The sequence below is a fragment of the Salvelinus namaycush genome, chromosome 7, assembly GCF_016432855.1.
Source record: "Salvelinus namaycush isolate Seneca chromosome 7, SaNama_1.0, whole genome shotgun sequence".
Taxonomy (NCBI): domain Eukaryota; kingdom Metazoa; phylum Chordata; class Actinopteri; order Salmoniformes; family Salmonidae; genus Salvelinus; species Salvelinus namaycush.
In genome coordinates this window covers 48,377,602-48,399,446 of record NC_052313.1, presented here as the reverse complement: position 1 = coordinate 48,399,446, position 21,845 = coordinate 48,377,602, and the positions used below count along the sequence as shown (strand labels likewise).

At 43.5% G+C, this 21,845-nt stretch overlaps 2 protein-coding genes and 2 non-coding genes across 6 annotated transcripts in view; 3 read left to right on the top strand and 1 right to left on the bottom strand.

The window, feature by feature from the left end:
* Positions 1 to 57: 57 nt before the first annotated feature.
* Positions 58 to 131, bottom strand: trnan-guu. Its single transcript has one exon. It is a non-coding gene; the product is annotated as a tRNA-Asn (tRNA).
* Positions 132 to 509: 378 nt separating this feature from the next.
* On the top strand, positions 510 to 583 carry trnan-guu. The gene has a single exon. It is a non-coding gene; the product is annotated as a tRNA-Asn (tRNA).
* A 5,898-nt stretch (positions 584 to 6,481) lies between these two features.
* LOC120050770 (LON peptidase N-terminal domain and RING finger protein 2-like) lies at positions 6,482 to 11,591 on the top strand. Its single transcript, XM_038997322.1, has 11 exons — positions 6,482 to 6,672; positions 8,039 to 8,061; positions 8,485 to 8,603; positions 8,713 to 8,850; positions 8,980 to 9,304; positions 9,474 to 9,579; positions 9,670 to 9,784; positions 9,908 to 10,029; positions 10,173 to 10,331; positions 10,879 to 11,191; positions 11,391 to 11,591. The coding sequence occupies exons 1-11, from the start codon at positions 6,482 to 6,484 to the stop codon at positions 11,589 to 11,591; spliced, it is 1,812 nt and encodes a 603-aa protein (XP_038853250.1).
* A 2,984-nt stretch (positions 11,592 to 14,575) lies between these two features.
* Positions 14,576 to 21,845, top strand: part of LOC120051330 (mitogen-activated protein kinase kinase kinase kinase 4-like) — a 49,879-nt gene continuing 42,609 nt past the window's right edge. Inside the window, exons 1-2 of one of the 3 annotated variants that reach the window (XM_038998151.1) lie at positions 14,576 to 15,026; positions 15,385 to 15,450. In XM_038998151.1, the coding sequence (XP_038854079.1) occupies positions 14,970 to 15,026; positions 15,385 to 15,450 (123 nt within the window). In that variant the 5' untranslated portion in view covers positions 14,576 to 14,969. The remainder of the gene's footprint in view (positions 15,027 to 15,384; positions 15,451 to 21,845) is intronic. The other 2 variants (XM_038998148.1, XM_038998150.1) reach the window with 2 other exon arrangements.

Here is a 21,845-nt window from a genome sequence, read left to right as displayed (position 1 = left end):
TGCTTTTTTCATTATATTTGAAGGAACCAGATGTTCAAGGAGAAAACTAAAATAAATCGTCCCTGGGTGGGCTCGAACCACCAACCTTTAGATTAACAGTCTAACGCGCTAGCCGATTGCGCCACAGAGACGGTGAAACCACTTGGAATAAAACGTCCTAAAAATCTGCATGTCTGGAGGTTGGGTGACTGTCAGATCTTTGTTAGAGTTTAGAGAGCAACGGTAAGGGGTGATTTGTATTTCAGGTAGTCTCAGGATGTTGACACTGATCACTCATTAGCTCAGCCTACTGTGGGTGCTGCTGTGCTGGAGCAAGGCACTGAAAAGTGAAAAGTAGAGGCTCTGAAAAGATTGTTACTGGTGCAGGTCTTCTCAGAGCAGTGCACGTGTAGCAAAGGAAGCCACTTAGCATTGAAAAGCACCCCAAGTCTGACAGAGTACACAGATTAATTGGTCTGGCACGGGGATTGTGACATTCTTAATAATGGTCACATAGACGTGGTGGAACTGTCTCTGTGGCGCAATCGGCTAGCGCGTTAGACTGTTAATCTAAAGGTTGGTGGTTCGAGCCCACCCAGGGACGAGATCGTTTTTTGCCCCCTAATAAATGGGTCCTTGCAATCCAGAAGCCTTGGGACGTCCCTACCCCATTTTAAATGATTAAGGTTAGGTAACGGTTTAGGGTAGGGATGTCCCAAGGATCCTGAATAGCACTAATCCATAGGGTAGGTCAGTGGTTCTCAATCATTTTCGGTTACTGAACCACTAACTGAAATTTGCTCTGCCTGGAGTACCCCTGAAGTATCCCCTTTGGAATTTTACCAGTAGCTCTATGGTCTCATGAATCTTCTCAAATACCCCCTGTGAATAGGTCAAGTACCTTCTGGACATAAGAACAGAGATTACTCACCTCGAACTGGACGAAGATTTTTTCTTTAATGAGCCTGATGCGAAGGATATGCTGCTTTGTCAGGACAAGGCCCAAACCCCCGTCATCAGCGTGAAGAAAAGACGGAGAAAAAGGGGGAGGAGGGCGGCGTGCCTTGTAAGAATTCGCTGACGAGTAGGTAAACCACCACTACCCTCCGTATTATTGGCCAACGTGCAATCATTGGAAAACAAACTGGACAATCTACAATTAAGATTATCCTACCAACTTGACATTAAAAACTGTAATATCTTATGTTTCACCTAGAAGTGGCAGAACGACGACACGGATAATATAGAGCTGGCTGGCTTCTCCGTGCATTGTGGCAGGACAGAGCTGCTACGTCTTGTAAGACGATTGTCAAAGACTCCAGTCACCCAAGTCATAGACTGTTCTTTCTGCTACTGCACGGAAAGCGGTACCGGAGCCCCAAGTTTAGGACCAAAAGGCTCCTTAACAGCTTCTACCCCCAAGCCATAAGACTGCTGAACAATTAATCAAAGGATTTGATTTGAAGTTCCCCAAGGGGTCCTAGTACCCCTGGTTGGGCTCCACTGGGGTAGATTTTTGACAGCAGCCTTTGTAGGGGCTGATTTGTGTCCTTTGAGCTTGATGCTGTGATCTTGCATGCGCTCAGCCTACAATGCACGCTAATGAGGATGATGATGATGAATGTTGATCATCCTAACTAGACACTGTTCATGACGAGAAATGACAGCTTCCGGTTGACCTCCTCCTGTTGACCTTTTATCCCATGTTTGACAGATAAGTCACCAATAAATGGTAATAAGGATTAATGTAAAACGTAACTTGTCTTTGTTCTCTTTCAGATCAGGGATTGCTTGTCTCGTAGCGTCATTCCTACGTGGCGCTCGTCCGTCAAGATGCAATTGTCCTGCATTCTGACGTAAAACAATGGATCAGTGATATCATATGGTCCAATTAAATAGTGCAATGAGAGGGGAGTAGACGCAACAAAGAGCAGACACCTTGTTGCTCATCGTTCAGATATCAGATTTCAAAGCCTGACCTACTGTAGATTTAAGTTGCGTTTCGTCCCAAGGCTGTAGTACTGAAGACCAACAGCGTTGCCATGGTAAAAACAAGCTGCCCCAGCCCGCTGTTCAACTGAATGGGGACATTAAATGCTGAGGGACCACTGTGCGAGTGTTCACTTCTAACTGCTATTAATAGTCCAATAAACAGCTTTCTTGTAACCACTTCCTCCCTTCCCCCACTCTCTGCCTCGGCTCTGATCAAGAGAGATCGCCAATTTTCTTGGTGTGCCCTGAGCATGTGCCACTGTTTGGTGGGCAGGTGACATGAAATACTGTTCTATGACAACGTTATGGTGTCTTTTAAGCATTGTAGACTGACGGTCACCCAGTCAGCACATGTAAGTAAATGTCATATAACAGAACTGAATATATATTGCATATTACAGGCATTGTATTGAACAATAGATATTTCCCATATCTAAGGGGCCATATGAAATCTGGAGGGAGTGCCAGCTTCAAAGAATTTGGGGAACGTCAATTTGTTTAGACAATTGAGGTGCACCCAAGTGCTGCCACTGGGCAAGTTTAGGCATAGTATGAAAGGGTGGGCCCTCTGAACTGGAGCTACTTTTTATAACATGGCTCTTTTTGTAACATTTCAGACTAATGCCATCTTGAACAGGTCTCTCTTGCGAAATAGATTGAAATGCCTACCGCCGTTGTGCCATTGAGCAAGGCACTTTACCCCACCCCACCCCACCCCAAACTGCTCCAGGGGCACTGCACTGTGGCTGTCCCTGCGTCTGACCCCAACTACTCTGTGTGTGTATACAGATACAGTTGAAGTCGGAAGTTTACATACACTTAGATTGGAATCATTAAAACTTGTTTTTCAACCACTCCATAAATTTCTTGTTATGAAACTATAGTTTTGGCAAGTCGGTTAGGACATCTACTTTGTGCATGACACAAGTCATTTTTCCAACAATTGTTTCCAGACATATTATTTAACTTATCACAATTCCAGTGAGTCAGAAATTTACATACACTAAGTTGACTGCCTTTAAACAGCTTTGAAAATTCCAGAAAATGATGTCATGGCTTTAGAAGCTTCTGATAGGCTAATTGACATAATTTGAGTCAATTGGAGGTGTACCTGTGGATGTAATTCAAGGCCTACCTTCAAACCCAGTGCCTCTTTGCTTGACATCATGGGAAAATCAAAAGACTTCAGCCAAAACCTCAGAATTTTTTTTTGTAGACCTCCACAAGTCTGGTTCATCCTTGTGAGCAATTTCCAGACGCCTGACGGTACCACGTTCATCTGTACAAACAATAGTACGCATGTATAAACACTATGGGACCACGCAGCCGTCATACCATTCAGGAAGGAGACGTGTTTTGTCTCCTAGAGATGAACGTACTTTGGTGTGAAAAGTGCAAATCAATCCCACAACAACAGCAAAGGACCTTGTGAAGATGCTGGAGGAAACAGGTACAAAAGTATCTATATCCACAGTAAAACGAGTCCTATATCGACATAACCTGAAAGGCCGCTCGGCAAGGAAGAAGCCACCGCTCCAAATCCGCCATAAAAAAGCCAGACTACGGTTTGCAACTGCACATGGGGACAAAGATTGTACTTTTTGGAGAAATGTCCTCTGGTCTGATTCAACAAAAATAGAACTGTTTGGCCATAATGACCATCATTATGTTTGGAGGAAAAAGGGGGAGGCTTGCAACCCGAAGAACACCATCCCAACCGTGAAGCACGGGGGTGGCAGCATCATGTTGTGGGGGTCCTTTGCTGCAGGAGGGACTGGTGCACTTCACAAAATAGATGGCATCACGAGGTAGGAAAATGATGTGGATATATTGAAGCAACATCTCAAGACATCAGTCAGGAAGTTAAATCTTGGTCGCAAATGGGTCTTCCAAATGGACAGTGATCCCAAGCATACTTCCAAAGTTGTGGCAAAATGGCTTAAGGACAACAAAGTCAAGGTATTGGAGTGGCCATCACAAAGCCCTGACCTCAATCCTATAGAAAATATGTGGGCAGAACTGAAAAAGCATGTGCGAGCAAGCTGGCCTACAAACCTGACTCAGTTACACCAGCTCTGTCAGGAGGAATGGGACAAAATTCATCCAACTTATTGTGGAAAGCTTGTGGAAAGCTACCTGAAACATTTGACCCAAGTTAAACAATTTAAAGGCAATGCTACCAAATACTAATTGAGTGTATGTAAACTTCTGACCCACTGGGAACATGATGAAAGATATAAAAGCTGAAATAAATCATTCTCTCTGCTATTATTCTGACATTTCACATTCTTAAAATAAGGTGGTGATCCTAACTGACCTAAAACAGGGCATTTTTACTAGGATTAAATGTCAGGAATTGTGAAAAACTGAGTTTAAATGTATTTGGCTAAGGTGCATGGCCCCGTGTGGCTCAGTTGGTAGAGCATGGCGCTTGCAACGCCAGGGTTGTGGGTTCGATTCCCACGGGGGGCCAGTACAAAAAAAGTATGAATGTATGTACTTGTAAGTCGCTCTGGATAAGAGCGTCTGCTAAATGACTTAAATGTAAATGTGTATGTAAACGTCCAACTTCAACTGTAACTGTGTATACACAGAAACCACACCTGTGTGGAAGCACCTGCTTTAAATATACTTTGTGTCCCTCATTTACTCAAGCATTTCCTTTATTTCGTCAGTTACCTGTGTGTACATATGTATGTACGTATGTACGTACGTATGTGTATGTACGTACATATGCCAAATAAAATTATATTTGTCACATGCTTCTTAAACAAGTGTAGACTAACAGTGAAATGCTTACTTACTTACGGGTCCTTTTCCAGCAATGCAGAGTTAAGATAAAGATAAAAACATACCTATATATAGAAATAGTGACATGAGGAATAAATACACAGTGAATAACAACAAGTAAAAGTATCATGGCTATATACAAGGAGTACCAGTACTGAGTCGATGTGCAGGGGTACAAGGTAATCGAGGTAGCTATGTACATATAGGTAGGGGTAAAGTGACTAGGCAACAGGATAGATAATAGACAGTAGCAGCAGCCTATGTGGTGGGTGTATGGGGTGTCAGTATGTATGTGTGCGCGTGATGTGTGTATGTTGGGATGTCAGTGTACGTACACATGTTGTGTGGGTAGAGTCTAGTGTGTGTGCGCATAGTCAGTGCAAGATTTAGTGCAAAAAAGTATGTGTTTGTCTTCCGGGGAGAATGGGATATGCAACAAAAAAATTCTCAGTTGCTCAGATAGTAAATGGACCAATAAAGTAATCCTTATCTTAAATATATATATTTTTAGAGAATAACTTGTATGAATAAAAGTTTAATGAAAAAATAACATAACAGCCTCCAATATGTAGACACTGGTGTTCCCCTTTATCTAGCCGGCTACCACCCGGTTACTCAACCCTGCACCTTAGAGGCTGCTGCCCTATGTACAGTCACTTGAATCATGTTTACATACGGTTTTACTAATTTCATATGTATATACTGTATTCTACTGTATTTTAGTCAATGCCACTCCAACATTGCTCATCCTAATATCGATGTATTTCTTAATTACATTCTTTTAATTTTAGATTTGTGTGTATTGTTGTGAATTGATAGATACTACTGCACTGTTGGAGCTAGGAACATAAACATTTTGCTGCACCCGCAATAGCATATGCTAAATATGTCCATGTGACCAATAAAATTTGATTTGAGTTCATCTTTGGCAAACGCAGTAACTGTCATTAGCCTATCAATAGCAAAATGTTTTTTTTTCATGAATAATGACGTTTGATAAATAAATAACATTATGTTTAGTCTATAAACTTTCAGTGACCCACTATTTCTTGTCTTTGTAAAAAAAAAAATCCTTACAATTTTTTAAAATCATCTTGATCAAGGCTTTGTAAGCTACTTTGAACAAATATAGACCCTTTGCATTATATGCCTCGGCTCTAGAAATAAGGAACTTTATCCTAGTTATATGTATCCATGTCATAATCTCCAAGAAACGGACCTTTTCCATTCATCAGAAATGTTCACTTACACAACCTCCTGTCCATTATAAAACGAACCATATAACACACAAAAAAAGAACCATAACACACCAATGGGGTCTCTCCCTTGAAGTCACGTGCCATTACCAAACGCAGCGCATTCACTTAGGTCACAGTAAAAGTATGTTGACGGTGACCGTCTACCGTAGCAATTTATGGGTGTTATTTTATTTATTTATTTATTATGCGTTGATTAATTTGAAGACCAATATGCATTTAGAATGGCTCTCCAATCGCGCGTAATTTAATTCAGGAGGTTATACAAACTTTCAGTGTAGCAGGTTACATAGAAAGCAATCCGTGATCGGACGAAGTCAATTCTCGGTCTGTCTCTATTGACCAATTCATTTAATTTATTTGAATACACACATTTGTTTTACATAGATGTTATAGACTTCACTGATATGGATGTTCGTTTGGAAAACCACGACAATACTGTTGCTGCGGGCTTGAGTCCAGAAATGCTGTCAGTTGCACGGGAAGCCTTCCGTGCTGGGGACTTCAACCTCCTTGCTGAGATCTACAGCTCGCAGCTGGCGGACCTCCGACACCCGGACCGGAGCCTCTGCCTCCTGAAAGCGGACGCGCTCAGCAGGGCTGGGCGGATAGCGGAGGCTCTGGATTCATACTGCACCGCCGCCAACTTGGACAAGTTACGACCAAACGAACTAGGGTCTCTCGTTGACTGTATTGCGCACACTTTGCGCGTAAAAGAATGCCTAAAAGAATGCACAGACTCCAATGGGGTTTCCGAGGATGAGCATTCGTTGGACCTGTTCTCATGTCGGCTTTGCAAGTGCTTGTTAATCGAGCCAACAACTTTGGAATGCGGCCATACATTCTGCAAGCCATGCATTGAAGATGACGGTATCAAAGAATGTGAATTATGTCGTTACAAACTGAACAAAACAAATAGAGAATTAAAGCCAATCGGTTTTAAAGTGAATGTAGTACTCAGTGGCCTGTTGGGTAAATGGTTTTGCGCAGAGAGTGAAGCAAGACGATGCTGGCTTGAAGGAGATAGAATGCGGAATGAACAGGGCTTTATCAACGCCCTTGAAAAATACAACAACGCTCTTGAAAAAGGTAAAATAAAAACGTATTTTAAAGGGGAAGTCCGCAGTTGAGACAAAGCGTATTCAGCCACACTGTTTTAGTAAAAAGCTGAGGGATGGGGCTGGAGAAATGTAAAAACTCAAATTCATAGACAGAACTAACATTGCAGTAAAATAAGCTTACATTTTGGGTTCTGATAACTGTTGAACTAAGCTTATGAGCCATTTTAGTTATATTCTTTAAGAATCAATGGGTACATAACATACATTTTGAGTCCAAAAAGGAATGTAATCAACTATAGATTGTCCCTATAACATTACATCATCATTCTTTTTGCATGATCTTTCTGTGCACATTGAAATAAAAGCCTGTAACCTGCTTCTGTGACGTGCATAGGTTTGTAATAGGTTATGTCAACCCATAAGGTCAAAGCCATGTTAATGACATCACTGATTGAAGGTGAACAGCCCTGGTCTGCAGGGATTATCCCATCACTGCCACCAGTGTAGTGATTGGGTGAGGGAACCAGTGGTTATGGGATAAGTTACCACCTGTGCCACGTTCATAACACAAACTATACCAGATAGAGGTTGGGATATATTGGCATCATCACACCATGATGACAAGTTCAGCTAAGGCATGAGTTGTGTAAGTAAAGTCATGCACTTTGTCAAAATAGCACAGCCAGAAGATTCATGATTTGGGCTGACCTGGTTTGTAGAGAAATGCCTGTGGAGTTTGAGGAAACTCTAGTTTAGGGATCAGAGTAGGCAGAAAGGTAGCTTCTACCTTTTATTACATGGATAGGTAGCTATGATAGGCTTTCCAAATAAGGCAGGCGTTGCATAGACAAATGCTTTGTAGTGTTAGACACAGGCGGACATTTTTGTCTTGACACACACAAAACATTTAATGACAGGGTGTTTGGAAGTGACACTCCTTCTCTAATCTCTACCCAACAGTAATATAGGCCTCAGCGCGCAAGGTAATAGGATAGAGGTATGCAATGAGCTGAGGCCCGAAAGAGGGCAGGAATGGTGGAACTGCTTCAACTCATGACCTAGCCCAGAACTTGTTCCATATGACCTGGATCTTATGAAATAATATTCTGCCCTACATGCAGCTTGTCATCATTTGTGTTACTGCTTGTAGGTTGAATATTTAGGTAACACATTACCCTCTCAGGGGGGTTGTAAAAGGGTTATGAATACAGTTATAGCTGTTAAGTAATGACATATCAATGACAAACTAATAATTTAGGGTCTTCAAACCCATACAGCCTGGTTTTATACTGGTTTTAAGGCATTGACACAATGAACACGAGCAATGGAGGGTGCTGGAGATATGTGAATAACTTAAACTGAATCTGACTCTTAACTAATGTTTGTATCATATTCCCTCTGCACAGCCCCCTATATGTGTGGGCTGCTGGCCCGACGGGCAGAGCTGCATATGGAGATGAACAGCTTCAGACAGGCCCTACAGGATGGAGACGCCATGTGTCGACTGACGCCCCTCTCTCCCAAGGTACGGAAACACGCAACTGTTTCCTGACATTAACACATTTACCCAATTTTGTGTAAATTAACCTGAAAGACACTGTGGTACTTGGGGTTTTGTGTGTTTGTGTTCTCAGGCTCACTACGTGAAGGCCCTGGCTCTGAACAAAGCCGGTTATAATGAAGAGGCCCTGCAAGAATACTTCTACTGTCTGGCTTTGAAGCCAGACTGGACCTCAGTCAAGCTGGAAACGCAAAAGTTAAGCTACTCCGCTGTGTTTCTATACCATTAAAGTTATATTAAATTGAATTAGTTAGTTCACCGAACCAGTTACGCAACCACTTGTGTGCCCGATTGACTGCGACGACGGCCAATCACTGTCTATGTCTCTTTCCCCCTGTAGATGCTGAGTGAGATGTTCTCCACGTTCAAGACGGACGGTCTCCCCACGTCATCACTCCGCCCCCACCAAACAGGCCCCGCCTCCCACCTCAAACCAGCCTCCCTTCTCCTCGACTCCCTCCATTCCACCCCTCGTAGATGGAACCAAACCCCTACTGGCCGTAGAGACAGTTTGTCTGACACCGGAGCAGAGACCAAGTCCTCATGTGAGGACTCCAAGACCCTGGCTTGTGTCCTGGCTGCCTTACCTCTCCCCCCTGTTCTAAAGAGGAAGCTCTCAGACGAGCCCCAAGGCTCTGCACCCCCCAACAAGCTGCCCAGAAAAGGTACCCAACCCAACCCCTCCCATTCTTGTTGCCAAAAAGTTGATTTTTAAAGTAATACTAGTGAACAAAAATCTTGCAAAGTATCTTACTGTTGTGTGAATGCAATCATTATAAACGTATAGAAACCTCAGCAATAATGTAAGTGTATTTGTTTGAGTCTTGTGTTCAGATGAGTCAAGCTCATCCCAGATGCCTGCTGCTTGTTGCAGTGAGAGGAGAGAGGTGCCCCCTCAGCTCCTGGATAGTGCTGACATGGACTGTTCTGTTTGTATAAGGTAAGTCAAACACACACACACACCCTGTCTGTAGGTCCAGTTTTCCCTATGTAGTTATTAAAACTTAACCCCCCCATGCGTTTTCTCCAGGCTGTTCTACGAGCCAGTCACCACCCCCTGTGGACACACCTTCTGCATGAAGTGTCTTGAGCGCTGTTTGGACCACAACCCCAACTGCCCGCTGTGTAAAGAGAACATTACAGAGGTAAATAGTCACCACACAGACCTGCCTTCACTACTATTGGAAATTAATATCAATTACTGAAAGACAAAATGAGTTATGACCAAAATTCCCCTTGTTATCTGATTGAACCTGTTGTAATTGCAGTACTTGGCCACTAGAGGGTACCATAAGACCCTGCTGATGGAGGAGGTGCTGCAGCGCTACCTGTCTGAGGAGCTGGCTGAGAGGAGCAAGGTGCACCAGGAAGAAATGGCAGAGCTGTCAAAGTGAGTGAGGCCTCATTACATTTCAGCCCCTAACCCCTTCTCAAAACAAAATGTCTGACAATGTTTTAGAATCCTATGATACAATATTATTTGGGCAGAATATCATATTTAGTGGTTTCACCCATGTTTTATTCTCTCTGCAGCTTGGCCCAGGAAGTGCCCATCTTCATCTGCACCATGGCCTTTCCCACAATTCCCTGCCCTCTGCAAGTCTTCGAGCCGTGTTATAGGCTGATGATCCGATGCTCTACGGAGACGGGAACCAAGCAGTTTGGAATGTGCATCGCTGACGACATCAAAGGGTGAGTGGAGGTTTTACAACTGTGCCAACACAGCCATCAAAACACACCAAAAGGGTAGCAAACCTGTGTTTGCGACTCAATTCAAGACCATGTTAGCCCACTGAACTAAAGCCTACCCTAGACATTTTATCTGAGTGCTAACAGGTTTCCGGCATAGTTACTCATCCACACAGGGGTAGCTCTGTGAACTACCTCCACTACACTAGCCTATCCCTCACACTTTCAGTCCAACAGATTCATGTGAGCAAATGGCTAATGCAGATGTAGGATCCTAATTTGATCACTCTTTTGTTGCAGAGAATTTCCATGCACAGCAGGAAATGCAAACTTCTAGTGTATTTTGAGTTTTTAAAAGGTTTCTAAAGTTAGTAAATTCGACTTGATTTGCCCTAATGAAAAAGTTGATCAACCCCTACAGAAATGTCCATGAATTATAATCCACATAATAATTCACATTTCCAGTTGCTGCAGAATAATTTTTCTGCTGTAGCAAACTGTCTCACAATAAGATCCTACATCTGTATACCCTGCGTTTCCCTGGCCACAGCTTCGCAGACTACGGCTGCATGTTGGAGGTGACAGACGTGAAGTTCCAACCAGACGGGCGCTCGGTGGTCGACACGGTCGGAGTGTCCCGCTTCAGAGTGCTGAGCCACGGCCACCGTGACGGCTACAACACAGCCAAGATAGAGCACCTGGAGGACCAGAAGGTGGATGGAGAGGAGCTGGCGGAGCTGCAGAAGCTGCATGACTTTGTGTACGAGCAGGCCAGCACCTGGTTCACCTCCCTCAAAGACAACATGAAGAACCAGATCGTCAGTCACTTTGGACAGCTGCCTGAAAAAGACCCTGACATACAGGTAAGAAACAGTCAGAAACTTTGACAGTAGATCCACCCAGCTATTCTAAATACCCATATCTGTTCCTCTAAGAATTCACCTTTATAAAAGCTGATTAAACTGTGCAATCTTGGCCATAGACACTTTTGGTTGTGATATGGGATAATTCTCTGTGTCCTGTCTTCTCTAACCCGACCACACACTGCCTCTGTGTTCTCAGGGGAGTGCCAGTGGTCCTGCATGGTGTTGGTGGCTGCTGGCTGTACTGCCCCTGGAGAAGAGAGCCCAGCTAAGCATCCTGGCCATGACCACCCTCCGAGAGCGCCTCAGCACCACCCGCCGCGTGCTCAGCCTCGTCACACGCAAACACCCTCCACCGCGGCGACCATCTTCAGCAGCGGCAGCATCATCATCACTGTAGTGGCCCCCTGAGAGGTGATCAGTTTAGAATAATTTGGGCCCAGTTAGGCGAAATCCAGATTGTCAAAAGTTACCTATCGGCTAGGAGTAAATGCATAGAAATATAATGAATAGAACGGGAGTCCCCGTTGAAGTCGGTTATTTTTCTGTTCTATTCATTATATTTCTATGCATTTAATCCTATCTGATAGACAAAATCCGGATAGATCCTTTTTGGAAAACTGGGCCCTGGAGAAGAAGGGAGAAGATACTCCATTTCTCAGAAGCTCTAGCCTAAGATAAAGAGTTTCAACAGTGGGAATGATTCAGCAGTGTTGTTCATGATCTCAGGAATGGGTTCTACTTGAGTCTTACAAAAAGGATTGATGGACTAGCCCTACCCAACCAAAACGCATAAATGGGTGTCAGGTTTGCGCACATATCTTTGGGTCAATTTCATTAAGTCCAGTTTTGTCATGTGTATGTGTGGTACATTAGGTTTATTTTGTTATTGTTTTATTGTTGGCCTGTGTTCAAATGAGGCCTTAAATTATTTTTGCAATATTTATTTTCTACTATTTGTCATGTGAAGCCAATTTTCATGTATAGAAATTTAGCATTTTTCTATGGGACATAGCACAGACATTGTAGTAGCACCAAACATCCACATGGTGGCAGTAAGTGTGAGCAAAGAGGATCAGTGCAGACAACCCTACATTTGAACAGGTGTTTTTTGCGGAGGACAGATCCACCCCTTTCCTCTCTGTCACAAAAACAATGGACAGTAGGACAACACCCCTGTCATTCAACAGCCTAGTTTAGTTAAATTAATCAAAGCTTGATGAAATATAGTAAGCCTAAATCATGTCTTTATAAGTGGCTTCATAGCTCGTCAACCATCTTGATTAATTAACCAATGATTTTCAGCTCGCTCAATTGCCCAGATACACATCGGAACTAATGTTTTCAGCCTCTCCATGGTGTGTTTTCCCAGCTGTGTTCTGATCTAGCCAGACTGGTCACAGGAGCTGAAGTTGGTTTGTCCCAGGTTGAAGTCCCTTAAAGGGAATGTTCATCATTGGATGCTGTACAGCAGGGGTGTCAAACTCATTCCACAGAGGGCCAAGTGATTGCAGGTTTTCTGTTTTTTCCTTTCAATTAAGACCTACACAACCAGGTGAGGGGAGCTCCTTGCTAATTAGTGACCTTAATTCATCAATCAAGTACAAAGGTGGAGCGAAAAGCTGCAGGCACTCTGTGGAATGAGTTTGATGTGCTGTACAGTAACTATTGTTTTTATTTTTTTTACAGTAACAATGAGGCCAAGTGGTGTTTCTTTCCACTGTGCTGTTGTGAGGTATGCATAGACACTCACCTTCATAGTTATCTACATAAGTCTATTCCAAAATCACACAGTGGGTCTCTTTCCCCCCACAACCAGAGGTTGTCAAGAGACCTGGGCAAAGGCACAAAATATGCCATATTCCAAATTGTAAGGACTGGTGTACTCTGTGTGGTCACCACATTAAAAGCTTCTGTGACTTGGCATATTTCACCCACACAGTCAGATCTTGGAGAAGCAGCCAGGTGAGTAATTTGGGTTACTTAGAAGTCAGAACCGGAGACATGTCATATTTGTAGACAATGAGTCACCTCCGTGCTCTGTCATCACCATGTTGGAATGATCTGGATTCTCCCGAATTGATTCATTACCAAACCCTCTTGATAAACACACACGCCATCATTCTCCCAGACCAGTGGAGGTTGCTGAGAGGAGGACGGGTCCTAATAATGGCTGGAACGGCGCAAATGGAATAGCTTCAAACCATGTTTGATGTATTTGATACCATTCCACTGATTCCGTTCCAGCCATTATCATGAGCCCGTCCTCCCAAGTAAAGGTGCCACCAACCTCCTGTGTCCCAGACACATTTGCAGAAATTGCTCATCACTACATTTTTGTTAACAGGAATGTGAAAATTGCATTCAGTGAATCTTAACTTATACCTTTTTTAAATGTATGATTTTGTTACTTGTGTGTTCATTGGGCCCAAAACGTTTATTATTCAAACCATTCCATATAGTTATACGTTTACCATCAAGGTCATCCTCAACATCCTCTTGTCAATTTGAGTGTGTTCAGGTGTGTTGGCCACGGTTTGTGTCTTGAAAGGGGGTCTTTTTGAACAGTGGGAAAAGAATGCTCTGCAGGAAAGTTTTTTTGGGGGGGTGTTTTAATAACTTTTTAGCATGGCCTCTTTGAACCATCTGTTTTATAGCCTAATAAATATTTATTGAATTTTGACCATTTTTATCTGTCCCAGTTATTCTTTTTTTTTAACCCCTTGATGTGCATGTGGTAAGGCCAGCTCCTTCACAAGAAACATTGTTGCTTGCCATTTTGTATTGAATACACACAGATCACATGATCTATAGTAGGAAAGAACAGGTTCCATGAGTGAGTTACCACACTGATGTTATTAAGCATGGGGCAACCATAGAAAGGTGTCTGAATATGAGGCTAATATCAGGGGGATTTGGCCAGATGCCTATTGACTGAGACGGGATCAGCTGTATACATATCAGTAATGACGAGAAAGGGAAGTGAGCAAAGGAAGCAGGTAGGGGAAATATCACCCTGGGGTACTGTTTTAGGATGAGGGGTCGAGACTCCCCTAATAGTACACCGTGAGCAGTGTGTCCGCTGTACCTTTCCTAATAACTAAATATAGACAATTATTTATTATAGGGGACAGCACATGGAGCTCAAACGACAATGTATGAACGCCTCTCAATGAGGGTAACCTAATGCGGTAGCACATACATAGCAAATAATGACTTTTCAGTTCACACTCCGCTCAGGCTCGTTCGATTGTTCCCTTGCCACACCCATGATTACGAATATTGACACCGATGGCTCACGTGCGCATGTCCATGATTCTGTGAGATAGAGGCCTGCCTCGCCTTTTCTCGCGCACCTATTCTTTACAGACATCCTTCGTTTATACATGAAAAAAAGTTGTTTTCATTATTTTTGAGGGGCCGTTAACTAGACGAGGCAGAGAAGAATATAAATAGCTTTGTATCTCTATTTCTTTACTGATTAATCACCCACTCCCCGGTTATTGCATCAAGGCCCTGCCCCTCCTTTGATTCCCGACCGGCTTCCTGTGTTTGTGCGGTTCTCACAAGCCAGGGAGTGAGGAGGAGCAGAACTGGGAGTTGAGCGAGCGAAGGGCCGAGCTGCCACCTCAACATGGAGTAGCCTAGTGTCCTCGACAACAGTAGCGGACCACAAAGAGGAATACTCGAGGGGTTATTTTTCTACAAGGATGCGCCGCAAATGATACCACATCAAAGATTCCACAACGCGAAGGAAGGATCGGTTTATATTTAAAAGATGGCGAACGACTCTCCGGCTAAAAGTCTGGTCGAAATAGACCTGGCTTCATTGCGGGTGAGTGGTGGACAAGGGCAGTGTCTTTTATTTAAAGATTAGGCTACCCCGAGATTTAATCTATTCCACTACAGTGAGTTAACGTTATATAAAACAAAGCAAACAGTTTTACCCAATAAAATATGGATACATTTTCGGGGTTACCATTTCTGGGAGGCTTATTTATTTATTATTCGGATCGAGAGAAAGCTGTCGTGCTGCCTGGCTTTCCTTTGTTCGAAATGCATTTGGCATGTTGTAGAGACCAGGGCGCAACAACTGCGTTAATCTAGGTCACATTTTTGCAACAATTATTCAAAAGCATTTTCATTTTTTTTTAATGGTTGTGTAATTTATTTATTTTTTTGACTCGTTTCAGGATCCAGCAGGGATTTTTGAATTGGTGGAAGTGGTCGGAAATGGCACCTATGGACAAGTATACAAGGTTTGTTCCAATATATATATATATATTTATATTATTTTCTTCATCTGTGGCCTAATCTTCGATACTGATTTCTGACACTAGATAGCTAACGTTACATTGATGCAGTTTTGGCATTGATCATCGAAATGATCCAGATGTCATGCTTGTGTGATGGAATAGATGTATGTCAAAATGTCTTGTCAGGATGTTTGCCATTGCACCCCAATAATCCCTGGTTGGATTGGTAAAGCTAATGATGTCCCTCTGTGTATTATTGCATGTGAGAAAATCTTTGGTGAAGTATGCAAGGTAGCTTGCAATCAATCCATGCACCACTCCATTAGCCCAAGCTCCTCTGTTTCTCATCTTCTACACAGGTTAGGCCTTAACGCTCAGTTGATTTGTTTCTAAATTGGACATTTTTCCCCTCTTAATTTCCATGAATATTATAGATTGGTTTAGAAGTAAATGGCAACTGGGTTTGCAGACGATTGTTGCTGTGAGTGTTTTTAAAGTGCAGCACATGTCCTACATCACATTCTGCTGTGGAGAGAGGGGGAAAGGGAATCGACTCCTGCTGCCTGATGATCCAGACAAGGACTTGCTTCATAGACAATTTGGTTAAGTAAAATATCATGTGTTACACAGCAGGCTTTTTCCCTTTCTCAACCATCTGTTTCTTGGTGTCACGTTTCTCTGAAAATTATCATGGTGACTGTTTAAAGTAATTGTTGAAATTGACCTTTTTGGAGAATTTGGTGGGTTCCTTCTCTTGGATTTTGAGGATGAGTCTGACCCACTAATGGTGACCTGCCTCTCTTCCCCGTACCCTCGTTTCCATTGGAAGGTCTGGTCTGTATTTAACCCCTCCTTTCAAACAGTCAGGCTTGCAACACTGTGCAGAGCAGCTTGAAAACAACTGGAAAGTCTGTTAAGCGTGGTGGTTCACAGGGGCTGCAGCAGTGCTGTGTCCTGGGGCTATTCTCTTAACTCTCAGGAGCAGGGTAGTCTGGACTCCTGACTGAGGAGAATCAACAATGGTAGTCTGGATGTTCGAATGTAAAAGCCGAACCATTCATCTGATCCAACCCTGTGGAACAGAGGGCTTTCAAGACCAATTCTGTTTTCTTTTGGTCATGTGACCCCATTGGTAATGGAAAACTTGCTAGCGAACATCTTCCTTCCATGAACAGATGGCTTCATGGGCCTATGTGGAGAGAATTATTTACTTTTAGGCTTTTGTCACTCACTCTCTTTACTGCTCTTTCTACATTTCACCAAATGATAGACTACAGAGTTTATTGGAATTGGTGTGTTAAAACGTTTACATCAAAGGCTCATATGGGCCTTATGCTATCTTTCGCTATTTATAGTCAGGCAGAGCATGAGCCATTCTTCCACACTGCATGGAATAGAATGGACGTCCTGCAAAAGGGCCCCGGGCTGGCTGTGTATGTGCCTGTTTAGTTCTGCGAAATGGAGGACATCCTTGGTCTAATGATTCCAAGTAAAGCCAACTTGTCTGTGGCAGCTGATTTGAAAGATGGAGAACCAGGGGGTAATAGTTTTCTGAAATTCATACGTCTTCATTTTCTATCCTGCAGACAGTTAAGTCTACATGCTCTGGTTTGCTGTACATTTTCACAACAGACAGTCCAAATCAAATCTTATTTGTCACATACACATGGTTAGCAGATGTTAATGCGAGTGTAGCGAAATGCTTGTGCTTCTAGTTCCGACAATGCAGTAATAACCAACGAGTAATCTAACCTAACAATTCCACAACTACTACCTTATACACACAAGTGTAAAGGGATAAAGAATATGTACATAAAGATATATGAATGAGTGATGGTACAGAACGGCATAGGCAAGATGCGGTAGATGGTATCGAGTACAGTATATACATATGAGATGAGTAATGTAGGGTATGTAAACATAAAAGTGCATAGTTTAAAGTGGCTAGTGGTACATGTATTACATAAAGATGGCAAGATGCAGTAGATGATATAGAGTACAGTATATACATTATATTAAGTGGCATTGTTTAAAGTGGCTAGTGATATATTTTTGATCAATTTCCATTATTAAAGTGAGCTGGAGTTGAGTCAGTATGTTGGCAGCAGCCACTCAAGTTAGTGGTGGCTGTTTAACAGTCTGATGGCCTTGAGATAGAAGCTGTTTTTCAGTCTCTCGGTCCCTGCTTTGATGCACCTGTACTGACCTCGCCTTCTGGATGATAGCGGGGTGAACAGGCAGTGGCTCGGGTGGTTGTTGTCCTTGATGATCTTTATGGCCTTCCTGTGACATCGGGTGGTGTAGGTGTCCTGGAGGGCAGGTAGGTTGCCCCCGGTGATGCGTTGTGCAGACCTCACTACCCTCTGGAGAGCCTTACGGTTGTGGGCGGACGACACTACAGTGGTAGGCTTGATTACCAACAACGACGAGACAGCATACAGGGAGGAGGTGAGGGCCCTCGGAGTGTGGTGTCAGGAATATAACCTCACACTCAACGTCAACAAAACAAAGGAGATGATTGTGGACTTCAGGAAACAGCAGAGGGAGCACCCCCCTATCCACATCGACGGGACAGTAGTGGAGAGGGTAGTACATTTTAAGTTCCTCGGCGTACACATTACGGACAAACTGAATTGGTCCACCCACACAGACAGCATTGTGAAGAAGGGTGATACAGCCCGACAGGATGCTCTCGATTGTGCATCTGTAGAAGTTTGTGAATGCTTTTGGTGACAAGCCGAATTTCTTCAGCCTCCTGAGGTTGAAGAGGCACTGCTGCACCTTCTTCACAACGCTGTCTGTGTGGGTGGACCAATTCAGTTTGTCCGTGGGGTGGAGATGTTGTTACCTACCCTCACCACCTGGGGGCGGCCCGTCAGGAAGTCCAGTACCCAGTTGCACAGGGCGGGGTCGAGACCCAGGGTCTCGAGCTTGATGACGAGTTTGGAGGGTACTATGGTGTTAAATGCTGAGCTGTAGTCGGTGAACAGCATTCTCACATAGGTATTCCTCTTGTCCAGATAGGTTAGGGCAGTGTGGTTGCGATTGGGTCGTCTGTGGATCTATTGGGGCGGTCCCAAAGCCATTGGATGTCAGAGGTTTACTGTATGCAAACTTCTAACCTACAAATATAGGCAGTTTGTTTCAATCAATTATTCCCCTTCCTCTAGTGAGACTACTGTGAACTGCACGTTATAAACTAGGCTAATATGTAGCCCAGTTATGTACACTACATGACAATAATTATATGGACACCTGCTTGTTGAATATCTCGTTGCAAAATCATGGGCATTAATATGGAGTTGGTCCCCCGTTTGCTGCTGCCAGCCTCCACTCTTCTGGGAAGGCTTTCCACTAGATGTCGGAACATTGCTGCGGGGACTTGCTATCATTCACCAACAAGAGCATTAGTGATGTCGGGCACTGATGATGGGCGATTTAAGTTTGGCTCGCAGTCGGCGTTCCAATTGATCCCACCGATCTTGACCAACCATTTCTGTATGGACCTCGATTTGTGCACGGAGACATTGTCATGCTGAAACAGGAAAGAGCCTCCCCCAAAATGTTGCCACAAAGTTGGAAGCACATAATTGTCTAGAATGTCATTGTATGCTATAGTGTTAAGATTTCCCTTCACTGGAACTAAGGGGCCTAGCCCAAACCATGAAAAACACCCCCAGACAGTTTTTCCTCTTCCACCAAACTTTACAGTTGGCACTGCATTGGGGTAGGTAGCGTTCTCCTGGCATCCGCCAACCCCAGATTTGTCCGTCAGACTGCCAGATGGTGAAGCGTGATTCATCACTCCAGAGAACGTGTTTCCACTGCTCCTGAGTCCAATGGAGGCACGCTTTACACCACTCCAGCCAACGCTTGGCATTGCGCATGGTCGGCTGCTCGGCCATGGAAACCCATTTCTTGATTCTCCCGACGAACAGTTCTTGTGATGACGTTGCTCCCAGAGGCAGTTTGGAACACGATAGGGAGTGTTGCAACTGAGGGCCGACAATTTTTACGCACTTCCGCACTCGGCGGTCAAGTTCTGTGAGATTGTGTGGCCTACCACTTTGTGGCTTGAGCTCTTGTTTCGCCTTGACATTTCCACTTCACAATAACAGCACTTACAGTTGACCGGGGTAGCTTTAGCAGGGCAGAAATTTGACAAACTAACTTGTTGGAAAGGTGGCATCCTATGATGATGCCACGTTGAAAGTCACCTGAGCTCTTCAGCAAGGGCAGTAGAATGACAATTTTTATCTATGGAGATTGCATGGACGTGTGCTTGATTATATACACCTGTCAGCAACTGGTGTGGCTGAAATAGACAAATCCACTAATTTGAAAGGTTGTCCACATACTTTTGTGTGTGTATATAGTGTTTTTTTCTCCTACCTCCATCAGCTGCCTGACACCAATGCTAGGTCAGTGCAGTAACACTGTTAGTTAACCTATCAGACAGATGAATGAGCGTGTGGTGTGAATGAGGGGCGCTAGCTGGAACTGGTGGAGGAAGAGCAGCTGTCCTAGGCCCCAGACAGAGCCTGCATGGCCAGGCAGCTTCATTACAAAACTGGTTTTGTCTCTGGCTCTGTTTGTGAACCACCACCAGACTCACAGAAAGGATGTGTTCATCAGCCAGGTCTCAAATGCTGAATAATCAACTAGCCCTGTTCCGGAAATACAACTTTCTATCTCTTTCTGTGAGCCCTTTTCTTCTTCTTCTTTGCAAAGTAGTTTTTCACCCATTCAAACCTCTCACAATAAGACAATCAAGCACAGTCTATTTAGTCTTCTGAAGGCTCAAGCCAATTTCTTGCATTGAAATACAGTTTTGAAACGTTGACTTTTTTTGGGCCAACCTCATCTCTGTCCCCTTCTGTTTGTTATCTTGGTTTTCAAACTGTTTGCCTTGTAGGTATGTTTTTGTGACACTGTTTGTCTCCGAACCAGTCGCCACAGCCTGTTTGATGCAGCTAGCCCAGATGACATACAGTACCTCACTGAATGGGTGACCTTTTCATTTGGAGCTTTTGACAGAAGCGGGTTGCAGGCGCTCTAAGAACTGAAATGCCATATCACAGCCCCGTGCAGTACGATGTGGCTCTTCTGGATTCAAATGCCTGCAGCCAATCACAGCAGCAGAGGCAAGGTGGCAGTGATTGTTGTCTGGGGCTAGTGCCAGGTTTAGATCTTACTGTTAAGCTCAGTGGTAGCTCGGGGGTTTAGATTGACTTGGCCAACCAGCTGAATGACCTTTTTGAAGTCTTATCTAACTGTCAATATGTGGGTGTGACAGGGAAGGGTGACATAATTGTATATGCTCACTAGGGATGCAAATTTCTGCAAATATTGCTGCCGACTAACCCACCCTCATTAACCGGTCAACAAATGTTACATTTTTTCAACAGAAACTAGCCTACTATGTATGCATACAAGGAAGGACATTTTTCATTAAGAGCTTAATGGAAACATGCAACAATAGCAAGTCTATCGTCTTACAGTCAAAAGGCTATAGCCTGTTATTGAACATGCAGCTCCTGTAATGAAGCAGCTATTAAATACAACGTAATTTTCAAACTTTTGCCAAAATGCAATTTGCGGGAAAACGGTTGTAAACAGCTCGCCTATCGCGAGCACTTCCATATGTGACAGAGATGAAAATCTCAGTTAGGAACTAAGGGGGCTTTTACACCAAATTGGTTTGGTGTGTTTTTTTCCCAAGCTGGTGCGTTTACCCCCTTAGTTCGTTTACTTACTTAGGTCGGTTCGTTTGGACTGGTGTGAACTTTATCCGTACTAAACAATGCACCATGGTTCTCTCTAAAAGGGTGATTTCGGTCTGATTCAATTTGTACGTTGGTGCGGTTCGCTGCAGGTGAGAGTGCAGTCCGGACCAAACGCAGAAAAAGAACCAGAGTCACGCATTATTGGTTGCTTGACATCGTAACTTGACATCTCTGAAACATTTATGTGAGTAGCAGCGCATTTATGAACACATCTGATGCAGGTTAGGGGAGACGAGGGCCAAACCGGGGATCGAGGCTACTGAATATAGACTATTCAGGTTGCAGTTAGTGGCTATTCTCCCGCATGTTGTTGGAATACCAAAGCAAAAATAATATGAAGATTTGGACACAAGTGATGCTTCAGGATACTCATAAATGGATTTAATGTGAGCATATTTGTCCAATAAACGTATGACTTGCATGGAGAAGTGGTTTTGTTGTGCAATGTGAAACCAACCAGACCAAATGGGAAAAAATACAATGTAACAAATACTGACTCAAACTGTGAGAACTCCCTTAGAAATTTTTGGTATTCTACTAGCAACTACTAGGATTTGTTGGTAATATGACTGCAATTGTGCCTTAGGCTTGTGGACAAAAAAGTTTATATAA